We start from the raw sequence: 18,179 nt of genomic DNA, 5'->3' as shown, positions 1-18,179 counted from the left end.
ACTGGCTGAAGTACAAGGCATGTTGTCATCCTAATGCTGCGTTCATGGCACATTACCAGGTTTCTAACATCTAAGTTATAATTACATCATTTTTGGCACCAAATAACAGACGCACCCGAAAGCTAAATATGGATTTACTACAGCTTAAGTGTGTAACGATTAACGTAAAGATTTATGTTGATAATTCTACATAATTAATGCCGAACATTTCTGAAACTGACTCCGAAGGGATGCAAATATCTCCGGGTGTCAGATCTACCATCATCCTTGCAGCACAATAGTTCTTTCATTATCTGCTCTTAAAATCACTGGTTTCATTCGTATCACTCCTCTTTATCTTTATGTTGTTTGCTTCTCAGACTGCAGGCTCCTCCGCCGAGCGTCCATTCAGGCATCAGTGTGTTAGAAGCCCAGGAGGCCTTGTCCCGGCACCAGAAGCAGGGCTCTCGAGTAGAGGGAGCGCCCCCGGCCTACAGCGAGGTGATTGGGCACTACTACCATCCGACATCCCTGAACTCCAGCCACAACCATCGGACTGTTTCTTCCGCACAAGCACCCCCGTCCTCGCTCATACATGGTCTGATCCGACCTCCGCCTCAGCAGCAAGGAAGTGTGGACAACAGGAACGCAAGGAATACAAAGGAGAAATCCCAGAAGCCCCAGCAGGTGTGACAGTACTGCTTCCTCTTTTCTAGCCCGCAGGAAGGATTATGCCTCGCCACTTCGGGGAAACGGTCAGCAGCCAACAAGGAACAACCTGGTCGGTGGTTAACTCCACAGGTCTAAGGGCTGGTTAGTTGTGGTCGTAGCTGACACGGTTTCCCCTCATCACGGATCGGGCTAGGAGCGGGAGGCAGCAGCGCACGCCGGCTTCTCGTTAGGTAAGAACATCTGGAACCCGCAGCATTCCTGCAGAGCACGGATGCAGGAGAACATCTGGTACTTCCTGCTCCACAGTTTCCTGTGCACTTCGGATGAACCGATGATGATGTCCGAGAAGGAGGTTGAACGGTGGAGGCGGGGGAAAAGGCGGATACAGATGCCTCCTTCTCCCCCACAGCAACTCCTCTCGCTGCAGCTCATCGCTCCTCCGTGATTGAACTAGCCTTCACTCATTATAAATATTTACTTGTTCTATTTGTTTCTGTAGAACCTTTTCTTTGTTTGTGCGACTGTTTTGCGCTTACATTTCTATCCAGGCAAACGGTGAAATGTGGCAGTCTCCTTGGTTCTTCCAGGAATTTGTTTTGTTTCCTCGTGATAATCCCCCCTCGCTGCTTTGACTCCAGTAAGTTTGTTCGCGACTGCACAGTTCAGCGTTTGGCGGCGACTCCTGCACCAGGCTTTAGCTGCATCACTGAGACAAGTTAGCACTCAACAATATTCACAGAAAGAGTTTAGATGTTGTTAGCATTACTTTAAATCTAGCTTACCAGTTGTAGCACAGTGCTAAAACGTCCTCGAGCTAAACATCATGCCTTATATCGACCAACTGATGCAGGAGTTGTCGTTAAAATCATTTCCTTTTTATGTTTTATGTTTTCTGAAGAAGGTTTGCACAAAGTTCAAGACTGTTGACCCCAGAAAAAATCTGCAATATGATTGATAAGAGAGAAAATAGAGAAAGTAGGGGTATTTTTCTAAACTAGGTGGATTCTTATCAGTGAAGATGTTTTTTCTGTTTGTTTTTATATGTTGTGTAGTTTTAGAAAAAAAAAGAAACAAACATCTGTAATCTGTTGGGGTGCCAACTTTCACGTTGAACATTTTGCTACATACATGTTGGCATGTATATATGTTACAAATGGACTATATATACACACACATGTATGCAAACCGAGAGCAAACTTAAAAGCACGAATTTAGAGTTATTTATATAATTGCTAAAAAGAATTGCACTATTTTTTAGTATGCGCAGATGGAACGTGTGAGAGAGACTTTTATTGTGAAGGAGCTCTGTCCATTGAGAAACAAAAACGAAGAGAGAAACCTCGGGGGCGTCGAGGGTCGGGTCACTTCAGTGCACAGCGGCGAGTATCATGTGAACATATCACGGGGAGATTCTGACTTTGATTCAAAGGACTTGGAACAACCATTACTGTACCATTGATATTAAAAAAAAAAAAAAAAAAAATCCCTGGTTTATGCAAATGTCCGAGTCCTGCGAGCCAACCACAAGTCAGCATCCAACCTAACCTGTGGGCCCAATCAGAAACCCTGCTCGTAGCTCTCTCTCTCATCCTAGTGGCCCAATCGTTAGCCAATCCCAAAGCCCAAAGCAGGCTGTCACTACCTCGACCAAACAAGTCAAGCACATACGAGTTTGCTCACATTAATCAGACGTTGTCTCATCGAACAAAAGTCTGAACTAATCAAGACAATGTGTATTGTATCAGTGAAAGATATTAGAGTAGTTTTAAAATATCCTGCTGTGTGTTATTTTATTTTGAATGTCAAATTCTTTTTTGTTTGTCGTGTGAGAAGAGAGCGGGAACGACGCAGGTTCAGTGACACCAGGTCAGGTCGCCCGAAATGTGTGATACACCGACTGTGCACTGCCGTGGCCGCACACACATGAATGCAACGTTTCTGCAGTTTCATTTAAAGTCGCATCTCTCCTGCCTTTTTGAACACACACACGTGTACCCACAATCCCCTCTGGTGGGGTTCTCTCTTGCAGGCATCTCTGAGCACTTTACTGCACCAGGAAGGAGACAACAATCTTCTGTCAGCCAGCGTCGGCCAGAATAAAACTTAGAAACTTCAGTCACACCTTTGCGTTAAGTCTAGATTAAATTCTCTGATCTTTAGAGCCACACTTTTAAAAGATGCAAAGGATCCGACATCTGATGCCAACTTTGACACAAACCGGTCCTCATCAAGAAAAGGATTTAGGTTCCATACTGAGCCCTTTTAGCGTCCGACCATTACACATGATTAGTTTGTCCGTTCAAAAATAATTGACTTCCTTTACGTCAGTTTTGGAACACAACTCTTTGCAGCACAGGATGAGTTGTTGCAAACTAGACACGCTGAAGTGTTGAAAAGTGACACGAGTGTTAATAGCAACTCATCTTGTGTCAACTCTTGAACAGTGTGGAGATAAAGGTTCGATTATCGTTAGAGTAGAATTTTAACGGACTTCTAGATTTAGCCTTTCCATAGTGACCAACACTCTTTCAACTCCGTGGTCCGAACAGTGATCTCGAGTTTGTATTGATGTGAAGGAACCACAGCCCAAATGAAACCAGCGCCCTCTAGTGTTCAGTCTTTATGCAACAGCGCCCTCCACAGGGACCCAACCAAACTGCAGCCCAAACTCCGAAAGCTTAATTTAGTAGAGGAGAGACTCAAAAAAAGATGTTTTATAATCTGATGTGGGGGATTTTTAAATCATTTGTCTTCTCTTTACTTTTGAAATCACAGGTGTTCATCAGTATCGATGTTTCGATCACATTTCAGTCTCAAAACAATTCAATTCTTTTTTTTTTCGGTAGGTTGAGGAGTTTTACACGACGCTTCAAATGCCTAAAAAACAGATGTAAACTGTCATAGAAACAAATTGTCTGAGGAAATAAGTTTTTCTTTCAGGGACGTTTAATTAGTATTTTGTCAGATCAAAAGAAATTCAACCTTTAGAGAATGAAGAGAAACTGACTCAGATCAACACAGCAGCAGATAAACAGTGTGAGCTCTGTGGTTTACTGTCGTTGTGTTGAATCCTGACTTTAACATCAATTAGAAGAAGAAAAGTGAAGACAAATAATCAAAAGCCGTTTGTTTGTGAATCCCCGTCGTCTTGTTGACGTCTGTGTTCTCTCCTTTGTTCCCGTGCTGCTGTAACTCAGCTGCATTGTGTATTTAATGACGAGCACTTAAAGAAAAGAAAAAAATCATTATATGAAGAAAATCATAATCTCTTGACCCCAAAGGAGTGACGATTGAATCAATCAAAGTTTGAATCACCTTTCAACTTGTTCGGAGATAATGAGCCTGGTTCCAAAGCAAGATTACACCTTATTATTTACCTTTATTTCATCATCTCTTGTTTCCTCTCCCGTCCTCTTCTTTCCCTCCATCACTGTGACACTTGTGTTTGGGACGGGCTTTGTTTCCTGTGGACTAAGGTGTGGTTCCCTGCTCTGGAGGGTTTGCGGCGGGTAAGAAAAGGCTGAACAGGCTAACAGGGCTACAGGAGATTACAATCGTTAGAATAATTAAAAGTCATGTACCTTAAGTGTAGTTTAAAATAAAATTTCAAAAATCTGTCGCTTCAGGGAAACGTACGCTGGCTGACGATACAAAATAAAAAAAGACAGGAAGAGGGAAAACAACTACACAAACACACAGGTTTGTTTACACAGCTCCATAAAACCTGCAACCACTGCTTAATATGACATTTACACTCATGAGGTGAATTAGAACGTAAAATGTTTTCTTGATTTAAAACTGTTGATGCTCATTTCCACACCTGCTATAATCATTTGTCTCGTATCGTAACTTAACTCTGAGACACCGAGGAGAAAATCTACAGTCGTCATCGTGAAAGGAAACGTTTGACGTTTTGGGAAATAACGTCGACTTCCGTTGAGTCGAACGGATCTAAATTCAATATTATTCACAGGTTCAAAGTAATCAGGGCTCCGATGTCCCAAACTTGTCCCGAGCAGATGATGATCTGTGTTTAATTTGTGGTCACACATTTAGCTTAGCATTAAGACTAGCAGGAACAGAAGCAAGTGTGTCAGTTAGCATATTAGCCAACACAGCGTTTCATAACACGACAGTGGACGACATAAGAGTTAATGTTCACTGACTTGCCCTGAGAAAGACCTGCAGCTGTCTAGACAGAAACTAAACACACACACACACACACACACACACACACACACACACACACACACAGTAGACTAAATAAACTCACTTAAGCACCAGACCTTCCACACACACAGGTGCACTTTCATTCATCCACAAACTCTTATTATGGACCACACAAGAGAGTGAAAACATTTATCCCCCACACACACACACACACACACACACACACACACACACACACACACACTTCCCTCTTCCTGTCTGAACAAGCTCTACCTGTTCCCTAGAGATGCCTGCTGTCCAATGACTGAGCTCCCTTCTGACCGGCCCTTGCCGCCATTGGCCGGCCGTCTTTTCGGTCTCCCTGGAAACGTCCATCGTATATTATTGTTGCTATGTCGTTACAAGTGTGCCTGCCTGTGCTGAGACGGGCAAAATGTGAGTGGCTAGTTTGGGCTGTCAATCATCCCAGGCCACGCCTCCTTACTGTCTCGCGTGATGATTGGATGATGATGATGATGATGATGATGATGATGAGATTGAGGATAGTGATGATGAAGATGTTTTTGATAGTGATGCCGCAGAGAGCGTTGCAATACACCTACTATTTGCCTTTTTGATATTAGTCATATTTTAACGTAGTGTGCTAAATGTACGTTTTTTTTAATTGATGTTTTTATTGTTGTTTATTCACTTGAGAACAAAAAAAAAAGGTCATTTTATTATCAATCCACTGATCACACAAAACTTTTCTTTTTCCATTTCTAAAACCAACGTCGACAGTGTAAAACTACCTAACACGCAAACGCTGCAGATCCCTGGGGGAGGACGTGTAAATACAAGAAAATGTACTTCTGCTTCTAAGTGCCCTTTCCAGTTTTAAGTGTGCATGTTAGCGCGCCGCTGTGAGTGTGATTCACGTACGTCACCGATCGTTTCTGCTCTCGCACTTACAAGTTCAAGTATGATTCGTTGTGCTCGGTAACCCAGTCCGCTACATGGCTAATCATCACGTCTCCTCGCCTGGCCCAGCGTCTACACGTGTGCCTTCTGGTGTCCGGTCTCAGCGGAGACTTCACCCGACTGTAAAAACACATCATGGTGCAAAAAACTCTTCGAGTACTCTTGTTTGTGTTGTCGTCTGACATCGAACAGCACCGGAATATCAGAAAACAGATCCCACTGTTGTAGGAACAGAAGTTCATTCATGCCAGAAAAATCCAAACTGAAAAAAATCACATTGACAATTTTCCTTTTGTGTCCGAAGGTCGAGAACGAGTTTTGATCTCAATTTAAAAGCTAACTTAGATTTAAAAAATAATTTAATGTGATAATTAAAATAAATCTTGATGTGTACTTCAATTTAAAGTCAATGTCAACTATTGATTCAAATCTGAGGTGAAAAAAAATGCTTATTCAAAAATGTGATCATCTGTGATTTATTGTAAATGTTTATCTGTCGTGAATATTTTCCTATCATTCCAACTGTTTGTTCCTTTTTCTGGCATGAATGAACTTCCATAAGTTTCAAATTTAATCCGTCATAGGTTCTTACGCTGCGTTCCAGAGATGTCTGACCTCTCGTCAAGAATCTGGAGCTCAGTTTTCTGTCTGCAGTCTCGTTAAAGACATTTTTCCAAAGAAGGAATCATCCTAAACAAAACTCTTGTATCTGTAAAAAAAAAAAGACAAGAGTTACACCTGACTTGAACTTTTCTGTTTCTTTCAGTTCTTTGGACGAACGTGTTGCTTTAGACGTCTTTTTCCAGTTTCTCTAAGTATTTCAGTTACACAGTTGAAACAAACTTGTAATACAAACACTTAAATACTCAGCAAACTGGAGAAAGGTGAAAAACAAAGCAGATGTTTTGCTCCTTTGTGTTTTTGCTCATTCTGCATCGTGGTCTTGTTTTCTGCTCGCTCTGCTCTGAATCAGCGCCGCGCGGCGCCTCTCCTCTGACAATGTTGAAGAAAATATACGAAAACACTCTTTCGGTTGCAGTATGTATGTGTGCGTATTTAAACAAGCCTCGATATCTTACAGGACGCAACGCTCGTCCGCCACAGTGACTATTGTAGAAGTCTTCCACCCGTCGTCGAGTTTAATCCTGCACGCATGTTAAATGTGGGACTTGTACAATAGATCCGTTTGTTGTGGTCAGGATTCCTTCATGCGTCTGGTCCCGAGCTCTGAGAATCTGTGAGTTCAGCCCGGAGCAGACGTCACAGAACACACGAAGGAACCCTGATCTGCTCTTGTAGAAAAATGATGGATTCTCCTGAATTTAAATTAAGCACCAGGCTCATTCATCTCCCACTGCAGCACAGCGGGAGGAAGAAGAAAGAGATGAACACGGTGCTGGAAAGTTCAGGGTCTGAATCTGTTTTCTGTCACAGCATGGCTCGCAGTTATATAGAGGCCTACTTATTCTCAATGATGATAATTGCTTATTTGTGTATTAAAACAGTTTATTTTAATTTATATTGGATGGTCTACGTGTTGCTGGGTTTGTTATTTTCTTCTATGTTTGTTACAAACAGAAGACAATGGTTTATCGTTGTTGTCACAGAACATGGTATGAATCGGACACATTTCAGTTAGCCTTCGATTTAAAAAACCAATAAAAAAGTTTTATAAATACGTTTCTCGTCTGCTTTTTAATCAGTGTTTCATTTCAGTGAACTGAACCCAACTGTGACTTCTTTTCATTTTATCTCCGAACCTTTACAAAAGCGATTTACTGCTGATGAGTTAAATTACGTTTGTCCAGAGTCCAAGTTTCTTGTGTCTATTTACACATTCAAACGTTCTAGTCTTCAACCAAACGTCTGGAATGATGAAGCAGCTCGTTAGTGACACGCTGCCTCGATCGGAAGGTTTGTCACCATGTCGTCGTTGCAGCCTCCGGAGCTTTAGACCTTCAGGGACTTTACAGGGTTTTCAAACCTGACGTCTGTTCTCTGGGGCCTCCTTCCAGCTCGGGGCCTAACGTAAACTAAACTGTTGCAACGCCCCTGGTTTTTATTAAACACATCAACTAATCTCAAACACAAGAGAGCTGAGTCGAACTAACTGAGACAGGCAGGGAAACGTTTATGTGACTCAACTCTTTCGATAAACTGTGTCAATAAAGTTAGTTATTTAATATTAAATCAGTGATTCTCAATGGTGTGAACACGGTTGTGAAAAAGATCCGAACAAACCAATCGGAGCAGGAACAGCTCCTCTCCCCTGGATGCAGGAGCAACGTGGTTCAGTCCAATTAACAACAACAGTATTTAAACAGCTCTGATGCAGCTGAGACTCATTTATTTGAGCAGAAAGAAAACTTTGCAACAGGCAACACAAAGAAAACCGATTATACTTGTTCTGCAAAATCATATGTGCACCCGGTTGTTTTCTCAGTTTGTGTGTTTTGTGCCGTGGCTGAAGGTTCAGTGTGCGGCTGCTGAAGCAGGAGTCACATTGTTCCTCAACAACAGAAAAACAAAACTGCTACCGAAGCTGAGAGAGGTCTCCAGAAGGTTTTTAATTTCAGTTTTAAAGTTTAGTTTTAAAAGTCTGAGATTGTCAGACAGGAAGAATCAGAGCTGAGGAGCCTCGACTGCAAAGTTATCTTTAACTTTATGATCGTCCAGACGAGATCTGAGGTCGTAGGGAATTCATCAAAGTCATTTGAGACGAACTCTGCACTTCACCTCAGCCGGATCTTCTCTTTAGCTCATTTCCTTCAATAAGCGTGAACTAAAGGTAAACACCTCCCCGTAAAAATGAATCAGTCAGAACTCTGCTAAATTTAGAGTAACAGTGCCTCTCAGTGGCTGAAGAGTGGAACTACCTCCGCAGGTTTCATATTCTTTAGTTTCTACTCGGTGTGGTCGAGGAGCTGCTCGGCTTCCTGCTGCTGATCCCGCTCTCCGCTGCTCATCTGCACAGCGGAGGCTTTTTCAGGGGGAAGGAGGAGAGAGGTGTGAGGCCTCCCAGAATTCTCCACAGCCTCACTGATGATGCTCCGAGCGACCTGCAAGTGCATTTGCTGCTGCACGTGAACTGAGAAAGAGAAAAAATAAAGTCAGTGAGTGTTTTCTACCTTCTCATTCATTACCTTCACCAAGGAGATTGTGTGTTCATGCCGTTTGTCCGTCCGTTGGCACGATTACACAAAACAGTAAAATCTTTGAACAGGTGAAACTTGCTGCTCATGCGGATAATGAGTAATCTCACAGGGTGATCTGAATTTAGTCACTGCATGGTCACTAAATAAAGCTGTTTCTTCGTTATCATGTTTATTATTTAAATGTTTCATATCAGCATTTTCAAGTTAGTTTGTGTTGAAACAGAAAAACCTGACGAACCTTTTTTCCTGATGTTGATCTTCTCCACCTCTGGGACGAGGAAACTGTAAACCAGCTCTGACACGATCTCCTCCGACTGAAGACTGTCCCTGCTTCTCACACACACACACACACACACACACACACACGGTTGTTATTTTTGGGTTTAAATGTTTCGATACAGAAGATCGAGCGGACACGTTGAGGCGTCCGTTACCTTTCCTCCACGGCGTAAGTGATGTCGTTAATCTCCTTCGCCCTCCTGCGGATCTCTTTTCTCGCCTGGTCGTCCGCCGTCTTCTCCACAGCTCCCAAGATGATGTCCTCCAGATACAAATCCACAGTTTCCTGGTGAACCTGCACCACCTGTGACACAGCACACGCACAGACACGCCGAACATTAAAACATGTCCCCCGCCTGCCCACACATCTCTACATGCTCAGAGAACATGGACGCACCTGTCTGAAGATCTCATCTCCCTCTCTGCGCCTCTGCTCCTCCAGCTGCCTCCTGCCGCTCTCCTCAGCCTCTCGAACGCGGCGCTCTCTCTCGGCCAGCAACGTGAAGGCGTGGATCCTCCGCTCCTCCTGGAGACGAATCAGCTCCTTGGACAAGGTGTCCAACACGTTCTCCAGGGTCTCGCCGATCACTCTGTCCTGGGACGCCTCCCTCTGAGAGTTCTGAGACAGGAAAGAGACGGCGTGAGGAGAGTGTAAAAAGTTAAAAACCGTTTGTACGTGAGTGTCTGACAGTTTCACCTCGTGTCTCTGTTTGTCTCTCTGTTCCTTCAGGGTGGTTATCCGCTCCCTTTCGGCTTCCTGCAGCCCCTGCTCCTCTCTCTGCAGAGCGAGGCCCGACCTCAGATCCTGGATCAGATCGGTGTGGTTTTCTTTGCCCTGAAACATCTGTGCAACAACACAGACACAGCGATGAGTTAACAACGTGAAACATGTCTGTGGGGCTTTAAATGAAAAGCATCGGGGGTGATGTTTACTGTATACTGCCCATGTTGTATGTAGGCTACAATATATCTAAATAAGTCACACTCATGTGACAAACACATGCGTGTGGCTGCAGACGTGTTCACACCTCGTACTGGACGCTTCTTCCTCTCAGCAGTTTCTGCAGGTGGATGACAGCGAGCTCCGTCTCCTCTTCTCCCTGACGAAGATCATGTGAACATATCAATTAAATACCATCACGCGGGACGATCAAGGCGAGTGGGGATCGGACTCAGAGACTCACCTCCGCTGGCTCCTCCACTCTGGGAGTGACCGGACGAGGAACAGGCTTCTCCTTCTTGACCAGAAAACGTAACGGCTTGAGCGTCTTCTGCTCCTTCTGCTCCTCCCTCAGATCCTGCGGAGCCACAGTCAGTCACACTCGTGTATTTACAGCTTCAGGGATTTGCTCCGTGGGGGAATTATTTTTGGTTTACCTTGTACGTCTTCATCATTTCAAACGTTTTGTTCAAGGAGGGCCGGATCACACTGGATCTCTTCACCCGTGTCTCGCTGAATGAGGCAGAGAGCTCGGCCTCCAGCTCGACCAGGACTGCGATTGATAGAAAGTTATAAGTTATTTAAACGGTAGATGAAAGATGCTCGATTCTATTCGTCCAAAAGTATTTTACATTCAGACCTTCGTATGAGTCTGAGCGGTGGTTTTGTGACACATTGTTGTGAGCACTGGTGAACGTGCCCCTGGGAGTGCGAGGGAAGAACTGAGAGTCTTTAGAGCCGAGTCGCTGCAGCTGCCCCTTCAGGTTCCTCCGCTTCACTTCCAGTTTCCTCAGAGCTGCACAACCATGAAGAACAGATCAACAGTGAGTGAAATCAAAACCTGGAGGGACACATATTTTCCCCCACGTTGGGGCAGTGGTTGTCTTACACCTGCTGTAGTCGTTGTGGGTCTTGTGTAGTTTGCTCTGCCTGTCTTCTTGGAGCTTGGAGAAGATTCGGTTCAGCCTCTGGTTGGTGACGTCTCCCAGGGCCTCGCCTCTCTGCATCAGCAGGTCCGTCAGCACGGCGAGACGGGACTCCTGCAAACTGGCCACCGCCCACAGAGACACGTGTTTTACATTGGAAACGTTAAGAGGATGTTGCTTAATGAGCCAAGAAGTGGATACGTCGACCATTTCCTTCAAACCCTTGTGTTAGCATTTATTCTCTTTGCTTTATACGCTGATGACTATTACTTTTTGTACCACTAGGGGGCAGTGGAAACAAGCTATGATGGATGACATGACACCTACCCATCCATCATCCACCCACAGGTAGGTGGTTTATTATTTATGTTGATGTTATTTTCTGATTGGTAATCATGAATTGGTTGAGGAGCGGCTCCACTCACTTCTGGATTTCTTCTTCTCTGAACGCCCACTCTCTGGCCTCCATCTCCTCCATCTTCCTCCTCCTCTTGTCCAGCTGACTCAGGTCGTCCAGCGGAGGGAGACTCGCCTCCCACACTCGTTTGGCCCGAGCCCGCTCGATCATCTCCACCTCTGCCAGGCCTGCGGGCAGACCATGACCTGAGGGGAGGAGTCACCACAGGGTTTGGATGTGAGTTAAAGGCACAGTGTGTAGAATTTCACGACATCTAGTGTTGAAATTTCACGTTGCAGCTGAACACCCCTCACCTCACCCTCCCCTTCCAAACCTTCAGTTGTCATAAAAACTCAGAAGGTGTTTAGTTTGTTCAGTCTGGACTAATGTAAAAAACATGGTGGCCTCCGTAGAGAGGGTCCCCTCCATGTAAATATAAAGTATTTAAATATAAAGTATTCAAATATAAAGTATTCAAATATAAAGGGCTTTTCTGGGGTAAAGAAAACTACAATTCATATAATTTAGGTGAAACTAGTGAAAACATCATGAGGATTTTTCTACATTAAATTTCTGCCAGTAGATCCTTTCACCTCAAGCTTACACACTGGACCTTTAAGGTGCAGATCCAGATAAACTGGTTTGAGTGATTGTGACTGATGACGATCTTAATATCTGATTTTTTTACCCCAAGTCAAAGGAGCCAGTAGCAGCAGCTCTGTCGGAGTCGTCCCCGGTCGTATCACGTACTCGGGGCTGTATGGGTCCGTCTGCGTTTCGCTCTCCCTGTAGTCCGTCTGCACCCCCACAGTGACGTGTGTGGGCTGCTGCTCTGCATCTTTTCCACCGGGCGTTACGAAGTTTTCTCTGAGGTGACAAAAAAGAGAGGATGTACCCTCCGCTAGTTACCAGGACAACGTACACGGATGGAAAATAACTGAATGTGAGGAAGCTGCTGAACTTACTGTGGCAGAGCATAGATGGCATCAGGGAGGAGCTGCTGTGTCGAGGGAATCAGAGGACTGAGGGGAACAGGACGGAGGAAACCAGATCAGAGATTATGTGGATTTGTACAGATCACAGAAATGTTATATCATCACGAGCCAGACTGATTTATCCTCGAGTCTTTTGCCGACACATCGGTATCTGTGTTTGTTTGCTGATATGAAAACTTAGTTTACTAAATAAACAATGCAGAAATGAGTATGTTGAAATTTAACGTTTCTGAATTCTAGTTCTATATATTTGCTTGTATTTATGTTTCAATTGTTATTTGTAACAAAGTTTATGGTTAAAGTGTAAAATATCAAACTTCGATTGCATTTCGGTGTAACAGGGGTTTGATATATCGACTTCTTAGGAATCAATGACCATTTTTTAAATATCTCGTATTTGTGGATTTATCTGTACTGGAAATGTTTTACTCCCTAATATTGTTTTCAGGACAATCAGTCGGGCTCTAATGATTTTATTCCACCAGCTTCATATTAGAATCTAACCATTGAAAGTATTTCCAGCGATCAGCTCCAACACGCCCATCCTGCCTTCTTGGAATAACCCTGAAAAGAACAACAATCAACAACCAAAGGCCACAGTTCAAAAGTGAAATGAGTAATCTAACTTTTCCCGGACACAGCTCAGAAACTGCCGTTACCCTGCGTGCTGCTCCCCGGGGCCTCGCCAGGATCGGTCCACAGACGGTGGGATGGGGTCGGCGGGGCTCAGCTGAAGAGTGTACCCTGGGTGGTGAGGCAGGCTGCTGAACATGGAGCCAAACTTAGGCACTCGACACTGAGTCAGGGAGAGAGAATCAGGGCTGGAGCTTCTCATCAGGTGTGTTTGTTCGTCTAAATGTCTGAACATGAATTTTTATGACTTTAAATCAACGGACTGGTTGAATCCTCTTGTTTTATTCTACTTTAGTTGTATACACTGAGTATTCCTTTGTTCTCCTTTGGTCCTTTGATGATAGAGAAGAGGCTTCTTCATTCAGCAGAGTCTGAGGATCTGACCTCATCCAGTAAAAACTCACCACTCGGTGTGTGGAGGCTCTGGACCGGACGTGGTCGACCTCAGAGGAAACCGTGTGAACCGGATCTGCGGCAGAAACATCAAAGCCTCACTTCAACATGCTAAGCTAGCGGGTCGTTAGCCTGCGTGCGAACTCACCGTACAGGAAGTCATAAACCCGCTGACGCCTCGTGTCGCTCGGCTTCTTCCTGCAAACGGTGACGGATTCATTCATTTTCACTCTGAGAGGAAAAACTTTTTTTTAAAAGAACTGTTCCTGCTGCAGATCAGCTGATTGTCCGGTCACCATGGAGACGGTCAACCAACACACACACAGCCGGAAACCAAATCAAACCGTCACAATAAAACGTCGTCAAAAACCAGACTTCATTCACTTTGTAAATCCTTCAGATGAAGCTGAGGATGGTTATTAGTTATTTATCGTTATGTATAAGTTATGTTATTTTATTTGAGTGGCACTGATTCATCTTAAGGAAACTTCCAACTACTCTGTTCCCTACCAAAGTAAAATCTTTACATCAATATGAAGTCACCAGCAGAGGGCGCCATCACACACTGAGAGGGTCATGACACGACTATGGTTTTATACTACTACTACTAATAATAATAATGATAATACTACAACTACTACTACTACTACTAATAATAATAATAATAATAATAATAATACAACTACTATTTCTACTACTACTACTACTACTACTACAACTACTAATACAACTACTATTTCTACTACTACTACTACTACTAATAATAATAATAATAATAATACAACTACTATTTCTACTACTACTACTACTAATACTACAACCACTATTTCTACTACTATTACTACTACTACTACTACTACTAATAATAATAATAATAATAATTCAACTACTAATACTACTACCACTACTACTACTACTACTACTACTACTATTTCTACTACTATTACTACTACTACTACTACTAATACTACAACTACTAATACTACTGCTACTACTACTACTACTATGAGACTGAAAATAATAAACATAAAAACGAACTAAAATATATATTTTTATTTAAAACTACAAATGATCAAAATCTGTCATTAATCAACCTGCACCTGTAAAACCTCCAGATCTGAGTAAAGCAGCTTGAGATCATTTATATTGTGATTCAGATTAATACACAAATTATTCTCATTTTGCTTGATCAGAAAACTGCACATGTGATTTTTAAAGTTTCACACTATTACATGACAATAACAACGAGATGATGTAGATTTATTTTTAATACCGCACTTCTGCATTCCAAACATCCTGTTCCATTTCCTTATTTAGTCGTCTGACTGAAAAACATCTTTGTTTTAATTTTAATTTCTTTGTCACAGGTTTTCTTTCTTTCTGTTCAGCAGATGTTCATCAGTCAAAACTAAATATACTGAACCCGCCCTGAAGACGTGACCTCTTCAGTAATCAGGACTCAGTGAGTTTCAAAACCTCCTGGAAACAGAAAGATAAGAACTGATATGTGTTACAGCTTAATAATGTTCAAGAGAAAATAAAACAAGGGAAGGAGAGAAAAAAGGAAAGAGGGAAGGAGATAAAAAGAGACAAAGACCCTGTTTGTTACCTCGTGTGCCTCAAACACTGAGGACTGGAGACTGACTGAACAAATCAGTGGATATCGCCTCATATACATAAATGTAGATACTGTATACTGATATATATACATATTTAGATACTGTGTGTACTACACGTTTTTACTTTTATCGAGTTGCCAGACACTCGTCACACATTTAAAAGAAACAGACATAAATCGAAGCCGTAGACGTCACAACAACGAGGACAGACGTGGATTTTATTTTCATTGACTTGGACGAGTGTCTGGACTCGAGACTTGGATTTAAATTCAATAAGTTAAAAGTGGGACCCGTCAGTAAAACAACAAAAATCAAACTTCGTCTTAAAGACTTGATCTGACCCGGGTCGCGACTGGATTTGAACTTTTTGGAGTTTTTCAATTCAATTGAATTGTGTTTGTAAAAGAAATCATAGAGGATCCCAGGGAAGTTTAGAAAGACAGAAAGAACTAAAGCAGGAAAATAGAACGATAAAACCGATCATACGGTAAATAAATGTGAGTATTCAGTGTAAATAATCAGTTGTATGAGAGATAAGAGATAAATGTTTGAAGTTTGGATTTGAAAGTGAAGAATTGAAGGGTTGACTTGTTGTCTGGAAGGATTTGAGTCTCACATATATGAAGACAAAAGAGATTTGTGTGGACCTGTCCCCTGACCTTTGACCTGAGCTGAGACCGGATTCGAACTCAGATATCTTGAGACCTGGTTGGATGGAATTCAAAATCCTGAGACTTGATCAGCTTCAGCCTTCACCTGAGAGAAACTCTGAGTCGTCAGGTGAGCTGGTGAGATCGGTCGGTGGTGAAACTGTCAGTGATCAGTGAGTGATCAGTGAATGAAAGTGAGTCATCAGCTTCACAGTGAGTGACTCTCCTCTGGTTCCATCTCCGGCCTCGGGGGGGGGGGGGGGGGGTTTATCAGATCACCGGCTCCACTATCAGTCCGTCTCTCCGCTCTCTGACGCTCACTGTGTTGCCTCACACTTTGACTCTGTGCCCGTCAGACAAACACCGCTCCGGCCGCTTTACTGCTCACTTGGCTGAGCTGATGAAAAGGTTGCAGATGAGTTGTAAAATGATGAACGAGGTGATTAGGTTGATGATTGAAGCTGAATCCAAAGATCAGTCGAGGATCATTCGAGTGATTCTGCTTTTCACTGTCCTGCGGCAGGACGTTTTTTAATTTCAGGATATATTTCAGTCAGGACGGAGACTGTCTCCTCGTGTTCGTCCTCTGAATGTGTTTCCTCGTGTGCAGGCCGACATGTGAGCAGAGACAATGAAAATGTTGTGACTGCAGATTTCGAACAAATGTTCATGTCACAGATTGCATGAAAATAACTTAGTGAAAAAATAACTAGACTCAGTACTTTTCTCATTAAATCACATATTCACAGTTTACTCTTGTTTTTCTGAACATGCAGTTTCTGACGTAGTTTCAGTGACGTGTGAAACTTTCAGGAAACTGCAGGAAATTCTCGTTGACTTTATCCTTCAGCAATCAGTGTCCTCATCAGCGCTGACGTCCAGTCGTGGGTTATTGTCCGACTGGACCCTGCATGAGTGTGTGTCGCACACACACACAGATAAGGCCTCACCTTTGATACGTCCGTGTTTCATTGCTTCATTACATCTCTTTGTGCTCTTTCTTCATTATTTTAGTGTAAATCATTTTTCTATCTTCAGTGCAATGATCCAGAATGTGACACGTGATCAGTAAAGTCTCCTCTAATGCACGTGGTCAGTGTTAAAGTGTGAAGGTGATGACAACAAACTGAAAATGCTTCAAAAACCAGATAAAACAACATTAGAACAAACACATTAATTCAAGTTTGTGTTGAAAAAGAGGAAAAAGCCGTTTGTCTCTGTGTCCGGATGAAGTCGTGTTTCTCACAAAGTCACAAAGTCCCTAAATTTCAATAATGTGGGTCAGTCACCTGAAGAACGATCTGATTCCAAAGTCGCGTCATTTCTTTTCGTTGTAATCTTTAATGTTTCATTGGCACCGTTAGAACAGTACAGTCCATTAACACCTCCACTGATAAGAGCTGAGGTATTTTATCTTCAGCAGAGTCAGCAGCTCACAAATCACTGCTCCTCTATCACTGCACCTCTATCACTGCTCCTCTATCACTGCTCCTCTATCACTGCTCCTCTATCACTGCTCCTCTATCACTGCTCCTCTATCGTCTGCTGCCGTTCATTCATAGAGAATCTCATTCAGAAACATGCAGCTTTACAATCCGTATTTATTTGAAACTGGTTTGAAAGAAGGGTCAAAATAAAAGTTCATGTGTGCAGCCAGGAGGTGATTGTCCCTCCTGGACGGTGCAACTCGTCGTTTCCTTTGACCTGATCTCATTGGCGTTGCTTTCTGTGGCATCATCTTTGGTTTAAGTTTTGAGAGAGTTCCACAAATCATCTTTCTTCATCTGTCTTTTTCTTTCCTGGTTTCAAATGACATATTTTTGTTCCCTCCTCTTATTTCCTGGATTTAACGTAACAAAAATAGATTTCAGGCGAACAGGATCACATCCATCCATCCATCGTGTACCACCGAGCGCACCGTCACACAAAGGCAAGGCGAACATCGTGATTTAAAGTTGAGCTCTATACGCTGCCTCGCTCGCCAGAGGAAGATCCCTCACCCCCGGGGATTTAAAGTCAACGGGAGGTGAAGGTTCACCACTGAAACATCTGCGTTTATTATTCTTTAAAGGTCACGTGGAGGCGAATAAGTTGCTGCCAGAAATGAATTTGTTGTCACACGACCGAGCCACCGGGCTCCGAGACTGAACGTAATTAAGCTGCAGAAAAAATCTTAATGAATAAGTTGCCAAGCAAAGACTCAAGAGTCTTAATTTATGGATTATGCCTCAGACGTCAGACACAATAGATTCCTGCACAATCTGTCAAACCCGTTATTAATGTTTAAGGTCACTGTTGTTTGTGTCTTGTCCTCAGTGTTTCACGGTACACGAACACAAAAGACCCAGATCACACACACGGTGTCAAAAACAAGTCAGCGATGATTAACGTCTTACACAACAACATGGACA

General features: G+C 43.0%; 2 protein-coding genes across 3 annotated transcripts in view; one reads left to right on the top strand and one right to left on the bottom strand.

Annotated features, from left to right (window-relative positions):
- Positions 1-7,459, top strand: part of pmepa1 (prostate transmembrane protein, androgen induced 1) — a 36,879-nt gene extending 29,420 nt beyond the window's left edge. The window contains exon 5 of one of the 2 annotated variants that reach the window (XM_020105212.2): positions 360-7,459. In XM_020105212.2, coding sequence (XP_019960771.1) covers positions 360-672 — 313 coding nt within the window. In that variant the 3' untranslated portion in view covers positions 673-7,459. The remainder of the gene's footprint in view (positions 1-359) is intronic. The other variant, XM_069516076.1, reaches the window with a different exon arrangement.
- A 637-nt stretch (positions 7,460-8,096) lies between these two features.
- On the bottom strand, positions 8,097-13,870 carry cfap91 (cilia and flagella associated protein 91). The gene is made up of 17 exons (XM_069516066.1): positions 13,648-13,870; positions 13,511-13,575; positions 13,133-13,269; positions 12,978-13,037; positions 12,444-12,500; positions 12,167-12,345; positions 11,507-11,684; positions 11,045-11,202; positions 10,796-10,951; positions 10,593-10,708; positions 10,400-10,513; positions 10,244-10,315; positions 9,913-10,059; positions 9,613-9,834; positions 9,371-9,519; positions 9,175-9,266; positions 8,097-8,869 (listed from the first exon to the last, which is right to left on the bottom strand). The coding sequence occupies exons 1-17, from the start codon at positions 13,721-13,723 to the stop codon at positions 8,685-8,687; spliced, it is 2,163 nt and encodes a 720-aa protein (XP_069372167.1). The 5' UTR covers positions 13,724-13,870; the 3' UTR covers positions 8,097-8,684.
- Between the last annotated feature and the right edge of the window lie 4,309 nt (positions 13,871-18,179).

The sequence above is a fragment of the Paralichthys olivaceus genome, chromosome 2, assembly GCF_024713975.1.
Source record: "Paralichthys olivaceus isolate ysfri-2021 chromosome 2, ASM2471397v2, whole genome shotgun sequence".
Classification (NCBI taxonomy): Eukaryota; Metazoa; Chordata; class Actinopteri; order Pleuronectiformes; family Paralichthyidae; genus Paralichthys; species Paralichthys olivaceus.
The sequence above is the reverse complement of the archived record's forward strand: the minus strand, read 5'-3'. Positions and strand labels throughout refer to the sequence as shown.

What these genes read in the sequence shown, in the direction of transcription:
- cfap91 (XM_069516066.1), bottom strand. Translation starts at nt 13,723, where the DNA reads ATGAATGAATCCGTCACCGTTTGCAGGAAGAAGCCGAGCGACACGAGG. An exon ending in GAGCCTCCACACACCGAGTG is followed by an intron (nt 13,270 to 13,510) that starts GTGAGTTTTTAC and finishes TCCCTGACTCAG; the next exon opens with TGTCGAGTGCCTAAGTTTGG. An exon ending in AAATGATGAAGACGTACAAG is followed by an intron (nt 10,514 to 10,592) that starts GTAAACCAAAAA and finishes GTGGCTCCGCAG; the next exon opens with GATCTGAGGGAGGAGCAGAA.